At 45.3% G+C, this 23221-nt stretch overlaps 1 protein-coding gene across 2 annotated transcripts; it reads right to left on the minus strand.

Moving 5' to 3' along the window:
* Positions 1-1278: 1278 nt before the first annotated feature.
* PODXL2 (podocalyxin like 2) lies at positions 1279-22198 on the minus strand. 2 transcript variants are annotated; one of them, XM_075574576.1, is made up of 8 exons: positions 21484-22198; positions 19090-19383; positions 10716-11251; positions 10008-10082; positions 6900-7056; positions 6410-6471; positions 5282-5461; positions 1279-3057 (listed from the first exon to the last, which is right to left on the minus strand). In XM_075574576.1, the coding sequence occupies exons 1-8, from the start codon at positions 21515-21517 to the stop codon at positions 2869-2871; spliced, it is 1527 nt and encodes a 508-aa protein (XP_075430691.1). In that variant the 5' UTR covers positions 21518-22198; the 3' UTR covers positions 1279-2868. The 2 variants fall into 2 exon arrangements, with proteins under 2 accessions (XP_075430691.1, XP_075430690.1); XM_075574575.1 differs by having other exon boundaries at positions 1279-3060; positions 21484-22195.
* Positions 22199-23221: the final 1023 nt, after the last annotated feature.

The following is a 23221-nucleotide window of genomic DNA, read 5'->3' on the forward strand; positions in this document are numbered from 1 at the left end:
CGGGATTTCCCCGAGCATGGAGAGAACAGGGTTACATCTAGGGGGCTGCGCAGCTTCCTCTACCCTGATTGGCTGCTGCTGGGTAATGCAGCCAATCAGGAGGAGATGTCGGGAGCATGGGGCCAAGGAGAGGAAGAAACAGCATGGAGAGGAGGAGGTGGGGGGCAGGGTTTAGCGCGGTGCACCTTTCACCATTGTGCCCAGGATAACACCTGTGGGGAGGGGGGTGCCCCTTATTGTCTCTGTGTCATATGATACCCACATTGTGAGTCCCGAGGGTGTCGTAACCAGCGCTGTTCTGAAAGGTTTCATTCATTTCTGCTAATGTTTGTGGTCATTCCGTTCAATGAGATGTGCTGCGCTTTGTAAATACAATGAATTGTTTGGGGGTTTTTTTTTTTGCCGAGGATCACGTGAGTGAGAAACGAAACAATATCGCAGGAATGGAGTATATTGGCCATGTCTGTCCCTTTAATTCAGTCTTCCACTGTCGGCTACTAGGGCTTCCACGGAAGGGCTTAATCATTGCAAGCCTCAAATCCACCAGATGTCAGTGTTGGTTGTAACATTATCTAATTGTATCGTATTGTATGTCTTTATTTATATAGCGCCATTAATGTACACAGCGCTTCACTGTAGTAATACACGTGGTAATCAAATAAATAACAGATAATATAAATAACAGATCATGGGAATAAGTGCTTCAGACATAAAAGTAACATTAAGGAAGAGGAGTCCCTGCCCCAAGGAGCTTACAGTCTAATTGGTAGGTAGGGAGAACGTACAGAGACAGTAGGAGGGAGTTCTGGTAAGTGCGTCTGCAGGGGGCCAAGCTTTATGTATCATGTGTTCAGAATATTCATAGTGCTATTCATATGCTTCTTTAAGCAAGTGTGTCTTAAGGTGGGTCTTAAAGGTGGATAGAGAGGGTGCTAGTCGGGTACAGGTAGAGGTGTGGGGCAGTCAGTGAAAAAGGTTTAAGGCAGGAGAGGGCTTTAGATACAAAGGGGGTAGAAAGAAGACATCCTTGAGCAGAACGCAAGATTAATCATAATGCATGTTCATGAAATATCTTTAAATATAATGTATAACCTCTGCATACATCACGGGAGGTGCAAAACATAAAGTGTCTTCTATAAAGGATGGTTATGTTTCATTCTGACTGAGCCACCTGTGCTGAAGCAGGGGTATCCTGAAAACCTAACCTACTGGTGGCCCTTGAGACCTGGAGTTGGCTACCCCTGCATCATAGTAAAAGAAAGATATGAATACAAAGAACAGAATCCACACATTTGTTTTTATTCTTTGCAACAAGCAGATATTATTGAACCGAATTGACCCTCCGCTTCAGCGAAAAAAAAACTTTCCCTTCCTATTTTTATCAATCACCCATGGGAGGTTAAAATGGCCTCGAGCGAGACAGTAAATAACAGCAACTTTATTATGCAGTAACCAGATATTGGAACATAGCTACATTCCACCGGAACCCCGCACTGATAGCGCCATTACTCACTGCGCGGGACGTTAGCGACGCGCATGTTTACATCATAAAGAAAGCTGAAAAATAAAAACTGGATGACATCAAAACAGGTGAGCGACGCCAGTGCTCGAGGGCCACCAACAGGTCAGGTTTTCAGGATCTCTCTGCTTCAGCACAGGTGGCTCAGTCATTATGATTGAGACACCTGTGCTGAAGCAGCGGTATCTTCACAATCCGACCCATTGGTAGCCTTTGAGGACTGGAGTTGCCCAGCCCTGCATTAAAAGCTACACAAAAATATACCCTGTTGTCTCTGCTATGCACGGACATTTCTAATGCACGGATATATCGGTCCCTTCAATATACCACTTAGATTGTAAGCTCTTCAGGCAGGGATCACTGTCACCTCATGCTTTATCTTGATATCTGGTTCTGAAATGCCTGTGCTGTGACTCTACTCTCTAGAACTGTACATCACTTGTGTGCTTATGCAATGTGCTACTTTTAGTGTTAAAATAATATGATAGTCTCTGTTGCATTAACACGCTGTCCCATTGCTTTTTAATGCACTCTTCGTCCAGGGCAGTTTGACCCCCTGGCTACCTGAAAGGCCGGCAGCATGGTGCTGTGGTGTAGTGGTTAAATTGCTCAGCTTGTGTTCTTATCCTGCTTGGCCAGTGAGATGTTGGACATAACCACTGTGTCTCCCTATTCCTCAATCTACCCACCGGTAACTGTTACTGCAATCGCAGGGTAGATAAAAGACAGTGCTTTGGTTCAGAGGCCATAACTACAGGAAAGGAGGGTGCTGCAGGGTTGAGTAGCACTGCATCCTTCAGCCCCTGTTCCAGGAGAGGCCAACTCCTGCTCTCAGGGGCCACCAGCAGGTTAGGTTTTAAGGATATCCCTGCTTCAGCACAGGTGGCTCAGTCTTTGAGCCACCTGTGCTGAAGCAGGGATATCCCTAATATCTGACCTGTTGGCGGCCATTGAGGACTGGAGTTGGCCACCCCTGGGTTAAGGTGTCAGACCGGATAGAGACTTAATGCCATGCAGAGCAGTGCGCCACAACTGTGCTGCCAGGATTTCACCCAGGAGGTGGCGGTCTGCATACTCCTGGATAGTAAACTCTTTGCAATTATAAGGTGCTACAAAATAAATACTGTTAGTTACATTTAATGCATTGCAGGCCGTTCAAGGGGAACGGTAGGAAAATGTTTTGGGGGATATTTTAAGGTATCTTCCGCACTTTTTGGAACCCAATTGCTTTGCATTGCTGGCCCCTCTAGCAGCAAAGGGGCTACATTTTGGAGTTTGTTCACCGAATGTCTATTACCCCATTGCCAAAATGTCTTCTGCACATCTGTAAGACAGCAGACAATTCCACCCTACAGATGGGTATCTTCCTCCAGCCCTTCGGCTTCATCATTGGCCCTCTTGCTGATGAGCGCGTCCCAGCCGTCCGCCCCGTGAGAGGCGCCACCGTTGAGACTCGGCTTCTCCTGCATCTCCGACTGGCTGTCCATGGTCACGTCCAAGGTGGGGTTGTCGTGGCAACCGTTCTCGACAAAATGCAGCTCCTCACCATAGGATTGCAAAAGAGACGGAGCATAAGGAAAAGGCGGGGTGCCATGCGGGTCCTAAACCAGGGCTCGACAAGGTGACCAATCACAGTGCTCCATTCTGGGCACACACACCTGTATATGCCAGGGCTGAGGGATTAACCAATCACAATGCTCCATTATGGGCACACAGACCTGTATATGCCAGGACTGAAGGATTAACCAATCACAGTGCTCCATTCTGCAAAATGCACTGACTCAGAAGACCAGAGCTGTGCTTTCTGATTGGCCACTGGCTGTTGTCATGGATACACACAGCCCATGTCACTCACTCATTGGTCAAAGCGGCCATTTAAAATGTTTCACCACCACTCGTGGTAATCCCGCTAACATTTTACCATCACACACATTTATAATAAGTTATAGATGTGAATGAAACCTGCCTATTGTGCCGCGCTTCAAATGTAATGGTGTAAAAAGGCATCATAATGATATTTACAAACCTGCATTTTCGCTTTATTTTCAAAGATTGATCGGTAATCCTTTCTTATAAATATACCGTAAATCTAGGGTCTTTAGGGTTAAAATACGGTAGCACTGCTTGTTAATGCCACTTGGATTAATATGCAACAATAGCATGCCACACTCACTAGACTCCAGGGTCCCAGAATGTCTCTCCTCACGTACAAGAAGAAAGATACCCTAATACTGGAGTGTCCAACTCCAGTCCTCAAGGGCCACCAACAGGTCAGGCTTTCAGGATATCCCTGCTTCAGATAAATTCTTAATAACCTGTGCATTACCAGGAAGAATGATTTATAATAAATCTGTCAAAATTAGTTGCATAGTTCTAAGTCTGATTGAAGCTCTTATTAACCTGTACATTACCAGGAAAAGCACTCTGTATTAGATTTGCCATAATCAAACTGCAATCAAGCACGTTCCCCTGAGAGTGGGAGATGCTATGGAGTGAGCTTTTAACCATTTAAATGTGGGAGGGGGTGAGCTTCAACTAGGTAGGAGGAGCCACCCTCCAATCAGCTAAGACCATCTGAAAAAGAATTGTAAAACATACATGACACCTACAAGCTCATATTGAACCCCCAAAATAACCACAACATATATATAAGCATATAAGTGTCACAGAGGAGTGCTACTGAGCATGGCAATATATATTTAAAACCAGAGACAGAACATGAAACACAGACAGAGCTCAGTGCACATCCAGTGAAACTTATACACGGTACAGTGCCTAAATATATATGTATAGATGCCGATTAAATAAAATTGTCTTTTAGTTTAACATTTTGGCCAAAGTGTTGTAAGCCATTGAGCCACTACACTACTCTTGTTCAGCTGGTCTTAGCTGATTGGAGGGTGGCTCCTCCTACCTAGTTGAAGCTCACCCCCTCCCACATTTAAATGGTTAAAAGCTCACTCCATTGCATCTCCCACTCTCAGGGGAACTTGTTTGCTTGCAGTTTGATTGTGACAAATCTAATACAGAGTGCTTTTCCTGGTAATGTACAGGTTAATAAGAGCTTCAATCAGACTTAGAACTATGCAACTAATTTTGACAGATTTATTATAAATCATTCTTCCTGGTAATGCACAGGTTATTAAGAATTTATATTAGTGTTAGGCACCCTTGAGATGTGGTCTGCCGTGTAGTGGCTAAAGGGCTTACAACACTTTGGCCAAAATGTTAAACTAAAAGACCATTTTATTTAATAGATATCTATACATATATATTTAGGCACTGTACCGTGTATACGTTTCACTGGATGTGCACTGAGATCTGTCTGTGTTTCATGTTCTGTCTCTGGTTTTAAATATATATTGCCATGCTCAGTAGCACTCCTCTGTGACACTTATATGCTTATATATATATGTTGTAGTTATTTTGGGGGTTCAATATGAGCTTGTAGGTGTCCTGTATGTTTTACTATTCCTGCTTCAGCACAGGTGGCTCAATCAGTGGCTCAGTCAATGACTGAGACTGATCGAGCCACCTGTGCTGAAGCAGGGATATCCTGAAAACCTGACCTGTTGTTGGCCCTTGAGGACCGCAGTTGGACACCCCTACCCTAATACTATATAGAGGGTAACTATTAAGATGACAGGATAAGCGATATGAGTCAGTGCTTCTGTGTATCATGGTTTGGAGCACATTTGGGGTCCGTTCTGTGAGTGACCCTGGAGCCGTCCCCAGTAATGAACTCGTTGGCCTCGTACTCACCATGTTCTTCATCTTCGGCAGGCGCTTCTGCCAGCAGATGTAGATGATCCCCGAGATGATGATCATGACGCAGATCGAGCCGATAATGACCAAGACGATAAAGAGTTTGCCGTAATCACTGCGCGACTGGCTGGGGCGAGACTGGCAGCTGCTTGTGGTGGAATAGCTTTCGATACCAATCTATGGAGATTAAAAGAGCAGTTACATAGTTACATACTGTAATAGATGAGGTTGAAAAAAAGACATGTCCATCAAGTTCAACCGATGCTACATTTCCTACTGTTTTTTGAGGGTTTTTTTAGCCTCCGTTTTTTGATAGGGTGGAAACTGGGCAGGACCGGCTTGATTGCTCCATGCTTACAGAGGCCCCGTGCTCCCTCCCCCCCCCCCCCCCCCAACATTTAAACTGATTGCCGGGGGAGAACATGGGGCCTCTAAGCTCCAGCATCTCCTCCTTGCCGGCATCTTCTCCTTGTGACGGCGTGTCACCATGACAACGTGACGTCACACAACGCCACGATGTAGCTGGAGGTGATGCGGAGAAGGTAAGGAAGCCCCCGCGTTTTCCCCCAGGCGCCGAGCCCCGCGAAACTCCCAGCCAACCTTGGAATCAGAGGTTCCCCCCCCTGAGCCAAATGCCACTATGTTCAGCTCCCGGGATCTCCCGGTTCCTGAGATACATACCGGTGAAGTTACAGGGTTTAAAGCTCCCTCAGGGGGAGACAAAATGGCTGTCAAATCTCAGGCCAATAGGAAGCTGCAACATCATCAGCGGTGGCTTCCTGTTGGATGGCTATTGGAATCTCCTTTTAAAAACCAGGAAGTATTACCGCTAACTTCCCCAGTATCTTGCGAACCAGGGGGTCCTTGGAGGTTACTAATTAGGGTGGTTTGGTCCTATACCACACAATAGAACAGTGAATTGTACACACATTGTGCTTCCCAGACTTATCCTTGGTATCCTGCAACAAGCCATTTATTATTAATAATAATAATAATATGAATAATAATGTCCTACTTCTAACCATTCCACCGCACTTTGAGTGACCACTACTTACGTTACGATGATTTAGGAATACTCGACATTTGCAGTACACAGAGGGTACTGGAGGCGAGACAGCTGCTTACCTCTGCAAGGCTTCTCTTGATGTCCCGCAGAGCTGTGAAGACATCTTTAATAGGGAGCACACCTGGCCAGAGAGAGAGAACATATCGCAGGCGCTATCAGAGACGACCAGGAAAAGCTCTGAACTTGCAGCGTATCAATGTGGCCCGGTACTAAATAAGGGCTCTGAGTAAATAAATCAATAAAATACATTTTTTCTTTTAAGTTGTAAAGCTGTTATCATCAGGACAAAAATGGAAGGGGGTCGATTTATTCTGTCTAACTTATGTATAAAATCAGTCCAAGTGTGTCTGAGCGCAATGGGTGCGCAAATTGTGCAATATGTTTGCAATGTACAACGTGTATGCACACTTTATAGTGTGCGGGAAAAGTGTACATTGTGTGTGGTGTTTATGCAGTGTGTGTTTTGTTTGCACTGCGCGTGTGTTGTGTATGGTGTGTTTGCAGTGCGTGTTGTGTGTGGTGTGTTGTGTGCACTGAGAGGATACTCACGTTGCTCCTCCGTGATTGTCATTAGCAAGTGTTTGTCATTTTCGTTCGGCTTGCTCAGGGAAATCACCCACCCCCTCTGCGGTGTCTCCATCTTCCATGACAAAGCCCCCCCCAGCAGTGACAGCAGCTGCTGTCCCTTTTGCCATCGAAACTGCTCCTGCAAAGGGGAACATCGCACCGACACGTCAAATAAGCCATGTTCTGTTGTCACCTGACATTTATTTCTTACTGAGCAGACTTTGGCACTACTACGTGCATCACGCTATATCACAATATAAATACATCACACTATATCACAATATAAATACACTATATCAGAATATAAATACTATATCAGAATATAAATACATCACACGATATCACAATATAAATACATTATATCACAATACATCACAATATAAATACAGCACAATACTACACAATATAAATACATCACACTATATCACAATATAAATACACTATATCAGAATATAAATACAATATAAATACATCACACGATATCACAATATAAATACATTATATCACAATATAAATACAGCACAATACTACACAATATAAATATATCACACTATATCACAATATATATACATCACACGATATCACAATATAAATACATTATATCACAATATAAATACTTCACAATACAAATACACATCACAAATCACACTGCTGTGTATACCACACTATGTCATATATCACACTACAGCACCCTACAGTGTATGTCACACTATATTACAATAAATCACACGCCACACAGAAGTGCAGGGGATAATCACTGTCTTTAGTTCTATTTAAACAGAAGCACGGACATTATCAGCAATCTCTTTCCACTCATTTCCGATGGACTGATACTGTCATACAGAATAGGTTCTGTTAAAATAAGCCGATTGTGCTGTGAATTCACTACTGGCCATCACATTCTTACACATTTCAGTGAAATCTCACCCACAGGAACATTATAAGTTTGAAAGCTCAGGTGTCAAACGGTTACACTTCCAAATAACTGTATCTCACAGCAGAGATAAGGAATGGAAGCAGGCACACGGTCTTACTAAAGGTGCAGTTTATTGTGCCACCAAAGGTCCAACGTTTCGGCAAATAGATTGCCTTTATCAAGGAGAGCCCTCTCCTTGATAAAGGCAATCTATTTGCCGAAACGTTGGACCTTTGGTGGCACAATAAACTGCACCTTTAGTAAGACCGTGTGCCTGCTTCCATTCCTTTGCTCAAGTACCTCTGGGATGTCTGGACCTCCCTGGATACAGCGCACCGGCAGATAAGTACCCCCCTCCAGCACCTACCAGCGGTGTGCATGTGCTTCTACATATGACGATCTCACAGCAGAGATGCCATAGCCCAGTGACACGGGTGAAAGAGAGTTGGGGATTCTGGCACGTTAACTGCATTTCTTATTATATTCAGGGGCATCCAATCAGCCACCTCTGGGGTGAAACCCTGGCAGACCCATGGCACTCCCCAAAACCAGCCTCCTACCTCATATAAGTTCTGATTTTAGAGTGCGACTTCACTGAGGTGTATGGAGTACATTCATTAACCCTTCACTGGGTAAGGATACATTGTAACTTCTGCATGGTGCTAATGGTCCACTTAGCAGGGAAGGGTTTGAAGTGTGTGATAGACAGTCAAGCGAATGGCCTTTAATAGGCGCTAATGGCTACTGCCCTTTATAATGATAATAATACCCCTTATAGAGCTCTGACAAAGTATTGCGTGCTGAATATTGCATTTTGCAGGCATGACGAATCCCTGCCCCGCAGAGCTTAGGATCTTATTGTGGTGGGGGAGGCACAGTGAGATGAAATATCCCTGCCCGAGGTCACAAGAAGACCTGATACTGGACGAGATTGCAGCGACATTACCACTTAGCTGCTAGAGTGGTATGGTGGATAAATCCCTAAAGAACATGAGCCAGGATGACTCCCCATGAGTGACAGGCCTTGGTCACAAACCAGTATCGACCCACAGTTAAAAATAAAACTGTATATCCGAGTGGAGCTGGCTTAAGCAGTAGTTTTCCAGTTTTAATCCCCAACAGAGGTTTAACCATTCAGGCCTCTGCTGGGTGAGTTGTTGGAAACACTGCACTGCCCATTCGGTATGGAAATGGCCAACGCCTTTACTGAAAGGTCACTGAACCCCAACACACACTACACAACCCAGCCCCTCTCTCTCTGGCCTTCTATTCTCGCCTGCAGTTTCCATGGCAACTTAGAGACCCCTGGAGATGATTACTAAAGACGTCTGCCCGTTGCCATGACGATGTCTAACTCCCGGTGCAGGCTCCGGCCTGCGCATTCAAAAGCGTGATTTGAAGAGACGCTGGCATGGATTGCAAAAAAGAAGTGATGTAGATTAGCTGTGGTGCATGCCAGGGAGGCAGCCAGAGGTATGTGAAAGGCATTTAAGATGACAAAAAAAAAACCACATCCACATGTCCAAAAATGATGCTGTTTCCATAAAAATAATATAACAATGTATTTTCTAAAACGGGCCAGCAGTGCAGGATGTTGTTGAATTTACATGAAAAATAAAACCCAGTCAAATACATTTAAATATAACCAACTCCTATTCACCTTCAAACCTTTTCCTACCACTTTATAAAAGGGGGGAAAGTAATTTAAGGGATAATGGAATAAATATAGTAAACTATTTGCAGTGTTCACTGGTAACCAATATGTAACAATGGAACGCAAAAGTGGCTAAATGCCACACACGAGCTTTCTGCATTAAATCATAATACATATTATAGTGCTGATTATACTGTACCAACATTGTGGTCCCAATGATCAGAATTAGAGATAGCAATGAGATTTTTACAATAAGCATGCCAAATGTCAAGACATGGCTTAGGTTAGGGGTGGGCAACACCAGCCCTCAAGGGCCACATATTAGGGATATCCCTGCTTCAGCACAGGTGGCTGAATCAGTGGCTTAGTCCACTGCGCCACCTGTGCTGAAGCAGGGATATCCTAAACACCTGCCCTGATGGTGGCCCTGGAGGACTGGAGTTGCCCACCACTGGCTTAGGTGGCTATCTTTGAGTGGCCACGTGAGAACCCTACCTGGTCACACATGTAACTTACTTACACAGTTAATGTCATCGGACATGTTGAGTATGACGTAATTTTTCCCGGCCAGATTAATCCAGTCTATGCAGATGACCTGGAGAGAGACAGACAGCATGAATCTTTTGTGGGTACCAAAAAAAAATACTCCCCCTGCTGCTTTATCTATGCGAGATGCAACTATGGGGTGACCCTTAGGGGCCAAAATCTGACCTCAGCAGTCAAAATGTCTTCACTGACCCACACTTCTACTCTCTCTTATGACAGCGTACACCTGCCCCGAAAACAATGAAATATATCATTCATTTGGATTTGAACTGGAAGTATCATTGCTCCATGACATTTATACATCTTTGACCATTGGATTTGTGCAAATGTTTTTATTGGTATATATTATTGCGATCTATGTTCAGTCACAATCACATGTATGCCTATACAGTTAATTATATATATATCCTGCAATCAACTTTTTTGTTATGCAACCACTGGTTAACTTCTGCTCTGTTGAATGCTGAAGCAGCAGTTTAGTGTTAACATTGGCTTTTCAAGTAGGTGAATCCGGTTTGAATCCCAGTGTCAGTTCTGCTATTGACCTCTGCAAATATCTGTACCTCCCTGTGCTTCAGGCAATGACATTAGATTGCAAGCTCTTTGTGGCAGGGACTCCTTGTGTCTGACAAATTGTATCTGCAGTGCTGCTCTATCAGAAAAACAATATTCTTATTGTTACCTGCTCTGACCCCCATGGTACCTCCGTGGGTACTTCCGCCTTTGTGCTACCCTCATTCCGTCGCGTGGAACTGTTCTTTGGAGGATTCGCTTCTTCTTTCTGGGTAACATCTAGAGGGTGGGCTACAAGATCTCCGTCTTCCTTATCCCAGTGTCCTGCGGGGGAGGCCCTAGCAGGAAACCCATGCGAACCCGCAGGAGGTCCAGGCTGGGGCTCAGCCCCTGGGTCACGGTTGGTAGGATGCTTCCTGGACACTGAATGTGTCTTAGTCTTTCTGGGTGACTTGGTCACTGGAGCAGTAGGAGCAGCTGAGGTGGTCTTGGACACGGTCTTCTCCCTGTGCTCTGGAGATGAAGCTCTCTCATTATGTTCTGTTGACCGCATTGTTCCCTCCACTGGCCAAGTGGGCAGCTGTTGGGGGGTTTCTGTTGGGTCTGTAGACCACCGTGTTGTAGAAGTCTCCTGATTCTCTTTAGGGGGGCTGATGCTCTGTCGTTCTTCTGCTGCTCCGTGGCTGACCATGGGGACGGGATAATCTGCACCAAATGAAACCAAGAATTAATTACTTGGACTCCAAAGGGACTTTTCTACCATGGAAGTCGGTAGCAAGAGTCCGTGTGTGTGATCTCAGGAACATCCCTGTGTTTCCCTGTTACCCACCTTGGGTAATAAAAATCTCATTGTTCCTTTCATCATTACCCACTTCGGGAGACCGGGCAGATCAACGCACTGGAAATGTTCTGTTAGGATTCCACTCCAGAGGTGGCTGCATAAATCACTCTTAAGTACAATTTTCAATGTGCTACATTTCTAAGGCGCTATAACAAAATAAGTTATTGTGTTGGAGGCCATTGGGGAACGAGGAATTGTCACAGGTCACATCCACCATATAATAATGGGTTTTTTTTTGTATGTAGTTAATTCCTTCCCCAGGAACCTAACCATCTATTTTATTTGCTACCTGCCTTATAGTGAGATAAAATGACTAGCTCAAGATCCCCAAAACTTGCACTAAAAATTGTGTACGTTGTTTCCCCCCCCCCCCCCCACACTTCAAAGACCAGTGTTATTATTTAGCCACTCTGGATTAGTAGCTTGTGTACTAAATTCCCCCGGGGTCACCGTGTTTTAAACAAGATGTGTGTTTCCCCTCTCTTCCTGCACTGCAGCTCACTGCAGGATGACAAGCGTTCGGAATCTGATTAAAATTTAAACATGTCCCAGTTCTCGGCTCACTGAATAATTCAAAGATCTGCCTTTGCCGAGTGTCTGCAGAAGCCATGAGCCAGGGGGAGGAGAAGATTAATACCTGGGGATGTGGCTACTTATAGGATTTTTAACATTTCGTCCTTTATGTTCCTGAGATAATAAAAAGTAGAGCACTCCAAAGGTGTGCAATCCTTCTTAAAAGTGTCATGTACCAAATTTCTGGAAAGCTCAACCAGTCTAGATTTTATGTGTGTGTGTCTGTGTGTCTGTGTGTCTGTGTCTGTGAGTGGTTTGACTGGTTTTGCATCTAATTCCATACTGTGCTGAAAAGCTGTTTGAACAGAGAGCATTTGCTTATAAGGGTTCCATGTAAAAATTGATTTCAGGCAAAAGGTGACACATTGTGTGCCCATTTGCATGTCATTTCCCAGAGTCCCTTGCTGCAGTGGGAGCACTGTATGCTGGGTGATAATGGTTGAAAGGTAGGGTTGCAGATCTGTCTAAGACATGTGAATGTGCTGACAAGTGATATTCTTTATTGGCTATATGCTAACGGTGAAGGTTTTTTGTCGCCTTTTTCACCCACCGTAACCCACCCAATACACACACACGTATCTATTTATATAGCACCATTAATGTACATAGCGCTTCACAGCAGTAGTACACGGACAATCATATAAATAACACATAAAGGGAATAAGTGCTTCAGACATAAAAGTAACATTTAGGAAAAGGAGTCCCTGCTCCAAAGAGCTTACAATCTAAATGGTAGGTAGGAAGAATGTACAGAGACAGTAAGAGGGCTATCTGGTAAGTGCATCTGCAAGGGGGCAAGGTTTATGTATATAATAATTATAATTGTTTGTTCTTGTATAACGCTGCTAGTTTTACGTAGTGCTTTACAGAGATATTCCCTGCCCCATAGAGCTTACAATCTATGTTTTCGGTGCCTGAGGCACAGGGAGATAAAGTGACTTGCCCAAGGTCACAGGAGCCAACATCAGGAATTGCACCAGGTTCCCCTACTTCACACTCGGTGCCAGTCAGTGTCTTTACGCACTGAGCCGCTGCTTCTCACCTGTGTGAGGTGTAAAGTATCAGCCATGGAGCGACTCATATGCAGGTGTGTTTTAATGTGGGTCTTAAAGGTGGATAGAGAGGGAGCTAGTCGGATATTACGGGGAAGGACATTCCAGAGGTGTGGGGCAGTCAGTTTATTTCTTTCGAGTTCCTTGAATTCTCATATAAGGGGTGTGCCCAACGGCTTCTTTTCCTGTGGAAACTGTTCCATGTGTACATATGGTCTTCCAATTAAAACTATAGCTAAAAACAACTATCGTAAGAAGAATTGTATAAACGGTCATACCAGTTTTGTTATATATATTCTACGACGTGGTTGTCAGAAATAGTACATTATTCGTACTATTAGATCTTTAAGGTGAGGAATAATAGAACCTGTGCAGTTGATTAAAAATAAGGATTTAACACATCCCAGTGGCCCGTCATTTCTCGTCTTGTCCTCAGGGAGGTATGGACCATTTTTCGGGGATTGAACATATTCCATGACACCCCAGAAGGGGGGATAGTGAATAAATTAAATAAAAGGGAAATGCTTTGGATATACACCATGAACACTTTGAATCCGCCAGGTATTAACATAGAATGGGAACTCAAACGTTTTCTTACTGATGACTAGTTCCCTTTCAAAGTGTTCATGGTAATTTTTGGCAGTATTTTGGATACATCCTGCATTCTGATATTTAACATACGTATTATTTAATTATGAATTTATATTATTTTTTGTGTGTTTGTTTATACTTTCTACATATGTCATTAATTCTATATTCAAATATCTGACTGCTTCTATAGCTCTATTTAATATGACTTAATACTAAATATAACTGAACTATCGTCATTGATTTTATACATTACTAGTTCTGTGTTCCATATTGTATAATCATTTCTAATCTCATCTTTCAATGAGTACTTCTCATTTAATGAAATATTCTGAGTTTATACTGAGATTATTCTTTTAATTTCAATTGGATAAATAAACTCTAAAGAGTTGAATGTCTTTAAATCATTACAATAATGTGATAATATGTTGCTTTTTGCATTACACATTGCTATTCTTTACTGGTTGTTACTGGTATATACTTGTTGACCGTATGAATATATATATATATATATATATATATATATATATATATATATAGTTGGTAGTGGTCATATTGTTATTTATGTGGTGTTTATATGTTGTCGTGTTTGTATTTTTGCATTTGTTGTGTGTTGTATCAGGAACCAGGTGATCTCCTATTTTAGGTTCATTCAGCTATGTTATCAGTGAAGGCATATTATCAGTGAAGGTATATTATCAGTGAAGGTATATTATCAGTGAAGGTATATTATCAGTGAAGGTATACTTGCTGGATTAATTACCCAGCAGGTGTGAGTTTTTGAGCTTCCTGCCATGGCGCAACCCAGATACTGGATACACCTATGTAGGGTTCACCTGGCTGACAGACCAGTTACTCTTTGACAAAGTCCCACACTAGGACGAAACGCGTCAGAGTGATGTCGTTTTGTGTATAACTATTTTGGCATAATAAAGCTACCATTTTTTCTACGATTGCGCTTGGTATTTTCTAAAATAATCTATCGGAAGGCAGTGACCGCCATCGCAGCCGCATTTTTTTTATTTTGGATTTCTGGCAGGAGCACGCCGAGTCTGCGTCCTGTTTTCCGGCTTTACACCACGGCATATAACAGCGGTATAACCATCACAGGATCGTGAGTACTTGCCAGCTATTACCCCTGTTATTGTGTGGGACACCGGGGCTTTAGTGAGGGTAGCGGTGGAGGGGCTAATTGATCTGCCGCGGGTCACACTTAACAGTGTGTCCATCGGCACTTCGGTCTCTTCACACCGCATAATAGACCCCCGTCCTGAGGCCTAGTCCGGACACACACTGGGAGCATACAAAGTTCAGTGGTTCAATGTAGCCGGGAGTTCGCAGTTTGTTTTTTTAATTCCTTTAGAAGATTACATCTTTCCTGTCTGTTTTTTGAAGCATCAGTTGTGGAAGTTCGTTCCTCTCTCTTTCTACAGTCAGTGAGAAGGGTTTAAGGTGTGAGAGGGCTTTAGAGACAAAAGGGATAGAGAGAAGACATCCTTGAGCAGAACGCAAGAGTTGGGATGGTGCATAGCGAGAAATTTGGGGCTGAAGAGTGTAAAGCTTTAAAAGTGAGGAGGAGAATGGAGTGTGTGATACAGGATTTGATAGGAAGCCAGGAGAGTGATTTCAGCGGGGAGACACTGAAACAGATTTAGGAAGGAGCTGAGCGATTCTGGCAGCAGCGTTTAGGATAGATTGTAGGGGAGACAGGTGAGAGGCAGGAAGGCCGGACAGCAGGAGGTTACAGTAATCGAGACGGGAGAGAATGGGGGCCTGAGTCAGAGTTTTAGCAGTCGAGCAACAGAGAAAAGGGCGTATATTTGTAATATTGCGGAAGAAAAAGCGACAAGTTTTAGAAACGTTTTGAATGTGAGAGGAGAATGTGAGAGAGGAGTCGAGGGTGACCACTAGACAGCGTGCTTGGGCTACTGGGTGAATGTTAGTACTACCAAGAGTAATGTGGAAGGAGGTAATAGGGTCAGGTTTGGGAGTAAGTTTTTACCATGTTAAGTTTAAGTCGGCGTAAGGCCATCCAGGATGATATTGAAGAGAGATATTCAGAAACTTTGGTCTGTACAGCAGGTGTAGGGTCAGGGGTTGAAAGGTAAATCTGTGTGTCATCAGCATAGAGGTGATATTTGAACCAAGAGATGTGATTAGGTCACCTAGAGAGAGTGTGTAAAGAGAAAAGAGAAGAGGTCCCAGGACAGAGCCCTGGGGTACCCCCATAGAGGAGGAGGAGGAAGTGTTAGCAAAAGAGACACTGAAAGTATGATGAAAGAGGTAAGAGGAGATCCAGGATGGAGCTTTGTTGCGAATACCAAGAGTATGGAGAATGTGAAGGAGAAGAGGGTGGTTCACAGTATCAAATGCTGCTGAGAGGTCGAGTAATATGAGCAGAGTGTAATGACCTCTGTCATTGGCAGCATGGAGGTCATTCGTTATTTTAGTGAGGGCTGTTTCAGTGGAGTGAGCAGTGCGGAAGCCAGATTGTAGAGGTTCTAGGAGAGAATAGGTGTTGAGAAAATGGAGCAAGCGAGACAATACAAGACATTCAAGGAGTTTAGAGGTAAAAGGCAGGAGGGAGACAGGGCAATAGTTACAAAGACAGGTAGGGTCAAGCTTGCTGTTTTTGAGTAATGGTATAACTGTTGCATGTTTGAAGGAGGAAGGAAAGGTACCAGAGTAGAGGAGGAGTTAAAAATGTGTGCGAGCGTAGGGATTATAGTAGGAGCAAGAGGTTTTAGGAGATGGGAGGGAATGGGGTCAAGAAGGCAAGTGGTAGAGCGAGAAGAAGTGATCAGCAGCAACAACACATCTTCCTCTGTGACAGCAGAGAAAGAGTCAAGGAAGGCAGGAGAGTTAGGAAGAGGTGTAGAATGGGAGGATATAGAGGGGATGTCCTGACGTATGGATTTCCCCTTTTCCTTGAAATAGTCGGCAAAGTCCTGGGGTGAGATAGAGGAAGAAGAACAGACAGCAGAGGGTGGTCTGAGAAGGGAGTCAAAGACAGAGAAGAGTCGACGTGGGTTAGACTTGTGCGTGTTGATTAGTGATGAAAAGTAGGTTTGTTTAGCTTGAGAGAGGGCAGAGTTGAAACAGAATAGCATAAATTTGTAGTGAAGGAAGTCTGCGAGAGTGTGAGACTTCCTCCAGAGGCGTTCAGAGGAACGAGTGGAGGGAACGCAGCATGCGCTTGTGGGAATTTAGCCAGGGTCTAGGGTTAGAGAGGCGAGGACGGCAGAGAGAAAGCGGGGCATGTAGATCAAGATGGGAGGATAAGGCAGAGTTGTAGTTCCTGACCAGGATGTCAGGGTCTGGAGCAGAGCTGAGAGAGGAGAGGGAGGAGCATAAAGTGGAATCAAAAGCTGGTAGGTTAATAGAGCGCAGGTCTCTGCAGAAACGAGGGGTAGATGGAGGTGGAGAAGGGGAGAAGCGAGAGAGAGAATGAGATAAGGTGATGGTCAGAGAGAGGAAAGGGGGAAATGGAGAAATCAGAGAGAGAAAAGTTTTTAGTGAAAACCAGGTCTAGGTAGTGTCCATCCTTGTGGGTGCTGGCTGCAGTCCACTGTTGAAGGCCAAAAGAAGAGGTTAGAGAGAGAAAGCAGGAAGCCCAAGGGAGAGAGTGGTCATCAATGTGGCAGTTGAAGTCCCCAAGGAGAAGAACAGGGGAGTCTGAGGAGAGGAAGAAAGAGAGCCAGGATTCAAGGTGAGAGAGAAAGGCAGGAGGGGAATGAGTAGAGGCAGGTCGGCGATAGATGACCGCCACATGGACAGGAGAGGAGAGAAGATCTGGACAGTGTGATCCTCAAAGGAGGGAAAAGCAAGAGATGGAGGAATAGGAAGGGTTCTGTAACGGCAGAGAGAGGAGAGCAGGAGCCCCACGCCTCCACCCCTGCCATCAGGGCGCGGAGTGTGGGAGAAGGAAAGGCCACCATAGGAGAGGGCAGCTTCCAGAGCAGAGTCAGACTGAGTGAGCCGGGTCTCAGTTATAGCAAATAGGAGCATAGAGTGAGAGAGAAAGAAGTCATGCACAGAGAGGAACTTGTTAGAAAGGGAGCGGGCATTCCAAAGGGCACAGGAGAATGGGAGAGAGGAGGGAGGGTGGCAGGGGATGGGTATGAGGTTAGAGGGGTTAACACCAGAAGGAGTACAAGTTGCATGTGGGAGGCGAGGAAGAGAACATGTAGAAATAAGGCAGGGACTAGGATTGGGAGAGATATCCCCTGAAGCAAGGAGGAGAAGTATGGATAGAAAGAGAATGTGTGAGGATGATTTGTAGGGGTGTGTTTTAGTGCAGGAGGTATAGCTGTGTGGTGTCAGAGGACACAGGTAAGAAAGGAGTTCATGTGAACTGAGAAGTGGCGAAGGAAGGAGAGATGGAGATATATGAATAGAGTTAGAGACATACTGAGGCTGGTAGAAAGAAGCATGTATTTTGAAAAGAAGTGAGGTCAGAGCAAATATAAATAGTAGCGGCGGCGTCATGGCAGCAGTAGTTAGTGCCGAGATGTGCAGTCTGGGATAGATAATGTCCTCTATATACGTATATACACACACACACACACACACACACACCGTATGACGGTGTATGGGGAGGCTCTAAATAAGTATTTTACGCTGTCTACAGATATTCACAACCTATCCGTCTTCTTATAGAGATCTATAGAAAACAGGACCGTCTGGATAAAGAAGGCCTTTTGGTAGCTTTACCAATACAATTAACTCTTTCAGAGCAAGAGATTCCTTGATCTGGAAGCAGCACACATTAACCCTTAGTGTCGCTGTGGCCATATAAAACACCCAGTGAGAAGGTAACATGGGAATAGACAGATTTGTGCTGGTCCAGAAGAAGCAGAACCCAGAGCGATTAGCAATGAATCTCAAGGAGCTGCAACCTCCTAGTGTCAAAAATGACATCACAAATCAGAGATCACTGCTTCCTAATTTCCAAGGATAACATGAAGAGATCCTTTGTGTGTGTGTGTGTGTGTGTGTGTGTGTGTGTGTGTGTGTGTGTGTGTGTGTGTGTGTGAAAAAGGCGACAAAAAACCTCCACTGTTAGCATATATGCAATAACATTCACATGTCCTTGACAGGTCTGCAACCCTGCCTTTCACCATTATCACCTAGCATACAGTGCTTCCACTGCAGCAAGGGATTCTGGGAAATGACATGCAAATGAGCACACAGTGTCTCCTTTTGCCTGAAATCCATTTTTTACATTGAACCCTTATAAGCAAATGCTCACTGTTCACACAAGCACAGCATGGGATTACATGCAAAGCCAGTCACACTGATGAGACCCATAAAGGTCGAAACGCTGCCTGTGGGTGGTTTGACTGGCTTTGCATCTAATCCCATGGTGTGTATGTGTGTGTGTGTGCCCAAATCCCCAAAACTGCCTGCATGGATAATTTCTGGTGATGAGGGAGGCAGTAGCACTGCTGTTTTAAAGGACCATTAACCAGCCACAGTGAGCACTGCACCTTTCTGTATGCCACGAGCCACGCTGCTTCCGTTCCCTTTATTTCCATCATCCCAAAAGTACTGCGGGGACTGCAGAATCGAGGACTCTTCAATCTCCTGGCTGGAGAAACCGGAGCCCTGAGGGGCTTGAAGGAGCCCCCCCAGGACGTCAGATTCCTGGGACCCCTCTTCCCCACGCTCTGCAGAGTCCAGCGGCTCCAGGTGGGATAACGAGGACAGGTCCAGCAGGGAGGTGGAGGAAAGGCCCTCCGATGACCGCTCCTCACAGGCAGCAAGGAGGAAGCACAGAGACCCTACAGCCAGAGAGAGACCGGGGGCTGGGTTACTGACAAGCCACGGACGCAAACAATATATAGTTAGAAGTGTCATGAGTCACTGCCCAATATAGGGAGATGCGCGTTAACGCACAGTTGATGATGCATCAACTTCTATTAAATGGGAGGGATATAAAGAATATAAATAATGCTACATAAAATCCCCTGCCCGAGTACTGTTCCCCTTATAATCACATCGTCACATTCTAGGGTTCTATCATATTTGAGAATATTTAACGTAAAAAAAAAAAAGTTTTATTTGTAAGATCATAATTGAAGCATTAATTGGGCTAGCTGAGATACTCTGTCTCGTTATACCGTGCAGCACACACAAGGGAGGGATTGTGCTAGCGTAGCATAATTATAAAGTGCAACACATCAACTTTCAACGGAGAGGGGGGGTGGTCTAATATTTCTGGGCTGACAGAGATACTCGGCATCATTATAGATCAGCGGTGCTCAAGTTCAGTCTTCAAGACCTCCTCCCACCCCGCCCAACAAGTCAGGCTTTCAGGATATCCTAGCTTCAGCACAGATGGATCAGTCAGTGGCTCAGATTGAGCCCCGAGTGCTGAAGCAGGGGTATCCTGAAACTGTGACCTGTTGGGGGGGGGGGCTTGAGATCCCCTATTATAGATCATACGAGTGCAGCATGTTCACTTTCAGGATGGGGGAAGAGTTGCACCAGATCTGCCGTGGGACACGCAGCATAGCGCCTAATGGGAGACAGCGTGCAAGTGGCATGCACAAACATCACTAAGCTAATTACGTGATCCTCACGGGGCCTGTTTTGCTTGCAAACCATGGCAGATTTTAATCTCATTACTGAAAACAGATCTGCAGACACGAGAGTGTGTTGACAATCAGAGGGGACCCGTGGGATATAGCGCTGACAGTGTATGCAGCCCTGTACATAGAATTTTACAAGACAAGTCTCTGCCCCATAGAGCTCACAATCTAATTTTGGCGCAGGGAGATAAAGGGACTTGCACAAGGTCACAAGGAGCCGACAGCGGGATTTGAACCGGGTGCGTTTCAATGTTAGCATGATCACTGAGCTTCTACTTCTGCACACCGACAAGAATAAGGTGCCATTTATGATTAAAATAACTGTCTACAGCAGGGGTGGGCAACTCCAGTCCGCAAGAGGTACCAACAGGTCAGGTTTTCAGCATGTCCCTGCTTCAGAATAGGTGGCTGAGTCTTCGACTCTTTTCTCCACTTCATTTTAAAACCGGAGCAATACTTTGTTGCAGTGGCACTTGGACCCGGTACTGCTCTGGGGGCTCAGTGTGTCAAGGCACCAACTCTGAGAACAAGGACACTGACATGGAAGCAGGGGCAAAACCCTAACTTCAGCTCCTTGTGACCTTGAGCAAAGCGCTTCATCCCTCTGTGCCTAATGCACCAAACGTAGATTGTAAGCTCTTCGGGGCAGGGATGCAGTCTGTAAAATGCTATGTACAGCGCTGTGTGCCGCGCTCTGCATTGTAATTGTGAAGTGGTTTGAGTTCCATTAGGAGAAAAGCATTATATGCAAAAAATTTATAATTACAATACAACTGAAGGATAACAGGGTGGCACAGAGGATGGCAGACAGGATGTCACGGACAGGGTGGCACAGAGACAGAATAGCACAGAGACAGGATAACACAAATAGTATCACAGAGGATGGCACAGAGACAGGGTAACACAGAGTATCACAGAGACAGGGTGGCACAGAGAGTATCATAGAGGATGGCACAGAGACAGGGTAACACTGAGTATCACAGTGACAGGGTGGCACAGACAGTATCATAGAGGATGGCACAGAGACAGGGTAATACAGAGTATCACATTGACAGGGTGGCACAGAGAGTATCATAGAGGATGGCACAGAGACAGGGTAGCACAGAGTATCACAGTGACAGGGTGGCACAGAGAGTATCACAGAGACAGGGTGGCACAGAGTATCACAGAGACGGTGGCACAGAGAGTATCATAGAGGATGGCACAGAGACAGGGTGGCACAGAGTATCACAGAGACAGGGTGGCACAGAGTATCACAGAGACAGGGTGGCACAGAGGATGGTACATTACCCAGAGTCAGGTGGCAGAGCTGCAGCATCCTCATGTCGGCAGAGGCTCAGTGTGTGCTGTGGCCTCTGCACATCCTAGGGGTGAGGTGCAGCCTGTGGGCAGACAGATGCCAGGCTCTGCTCAGTGACCTCTCCCGGGCTCCTCCTTGTCCCACCCTGCAGGGTCAGGGTGGGAATATATCTCTGCTCAGTCTCACCCCCCCCCCCCCCCAATATCCAGGGAGCTGCGTAAACAGGAGAGCCCCCAAATCAGAGGTGTGTGTGCAGGCACCAAACACTGGTCCCCCTGAAAAGCGCAGGGTGTCAGTGGGGTTGTCCCTTTAAATCCAACACCTCCCTAATGCCTGGTACCCAGGGTGGATCTCTGTAATGCGCCCCACCACCGTGCACCGGCACCTGCAGGAAAACACGCTGCGATCCAGTGATCTAGCAGAGCTGATCCCCCCCGGTCCCCTCTCTCTCCCCCCTCTGCGGCGATCCAGTGATCTGCGGTGATCCAGCCGAGCTGATCCCCTCTGCGGAGGATGCTCACACCAGGATGGCGCAGGCTTGTCTGCAGATCTCCGGTTCCCCCCGCGGTCCTACAGCCGGCCTCTTGCAGACAAGCTCATCCCAATTAGGGTATTACCTTAAAAAAAAAAAAAAGAAGCCAATTAAGAGACCTCAGACTGCTGCACCCGTCACAGATCACAGAGATCACAGAGATCACAGGGCAGGGAGGATTACTGAGCAATGTCTGAGAAATGCAAGTGGCAAGGGGAATACAATGGGTTAAACAGCCAGGTCCAATTATTTAACCCCCTCACTGCCGTGGGGGGGGGCTGCATTCCACAGTGACCGCCCACTCTGCGCGTTGCCCCCCCCCCCCCCCCCAGCGAGTAGGCCGGGCACTCAGCTTCGTGGGCTAGGAAGATTGAATCTTTTAAAAACGAATAAACCTTTTCCAACAAACATGTATATATACACACTCCCTCACCCACTTATACACACACCTCTCTCTCTCTCTCTCTATATATATATAGAGATCTATATAACATTCCAGGATGCACTGTTTATAAGTTAAACCTTGTTCAATGTACCATCGCCAGAAGAGATCAGTGTATCTCGAAAGCTCGCACAAATAAAAGCATTTCGTTAGCCACAGAACGGTATCGTCTATTCATTTATGAAATTATATATACCCCCCCCCCCCCCCCGAATCCTTGCTAGATGTGTAAATGTTGCAGCCTTCGGGCCTCAGCCACCAGACAGATTAAGGCGGCACAGATACAGCCACCAGATGCCACGCTGGCCTGATCCCACAAATCTGTGCCGTAGTTCACCTCTAATTACCCATTTGCGTATATGTGTAACCGCCGTGACTTAAGCCGGAATCTGTGCGCACACAACTATCCGGCCATATTCTGTATATCAAATGTCAATACTTGGCGTTATCGTCACCAAAACGTTTTTTTTTTTTTTTTCTTCCACGTGTGGGACGAAGCAGCATCATACCTAATTTTGTGTCCCGGTGTAGAAGGATGTGCAGAGGGAAAACACTGAGGATAATTGTGACAGCGGCAAAGTTTCCCCACAAAACCCCCTCCATTCTGATCAATTGCAAAACGCCAATATCGATCTCCGGGATCAAAGGCTGGGATATTTTAGTTAATTTTGCTCAAGGCGGCAAGGAACATCAATATTTTATATCTCCCAATACGGTTGATGAAATGTTATGTTTGCAAGATTTGTTGACATTT

Source organism: Ascaphus truei, chromosome 17 (assembly GCF_040206685.1).
Source record: "Ascaphus truei isolate aAscTru1 chromosome 17, aAscTru1.hap1, whole genome shotgun sequence".
NCBI lineage: Eukaryota > Metazoa > Chordata > Amphibia > Anura > Ascaphidae > Ascaphus > Ascaphus truei.

Bases quoted from the DNA above. Each gene is read 5' to 3' on its own strand.
- PODXL2 (XM_075574575.1), bottom strand. From the start codon at position 21,517: ATGAGGATGCTGCAGCTCTGCCACCTGACTCTGG. The intron at 19,384-21,483 runs GTAATGTACCAT...CTCTGGCTGTAG, and splicing joins GCTCTGCCACCTGACTCTGG to GGTCTCTGTGCTTCCTCCTT. The intron at 11,252-19,089 runs GTGCAGTGCTCA...CATTTGGTGCAG, and splicing joins GGCTCGTGGCATACAGAAAG to ATTATCCCGTCCCCATGGTC.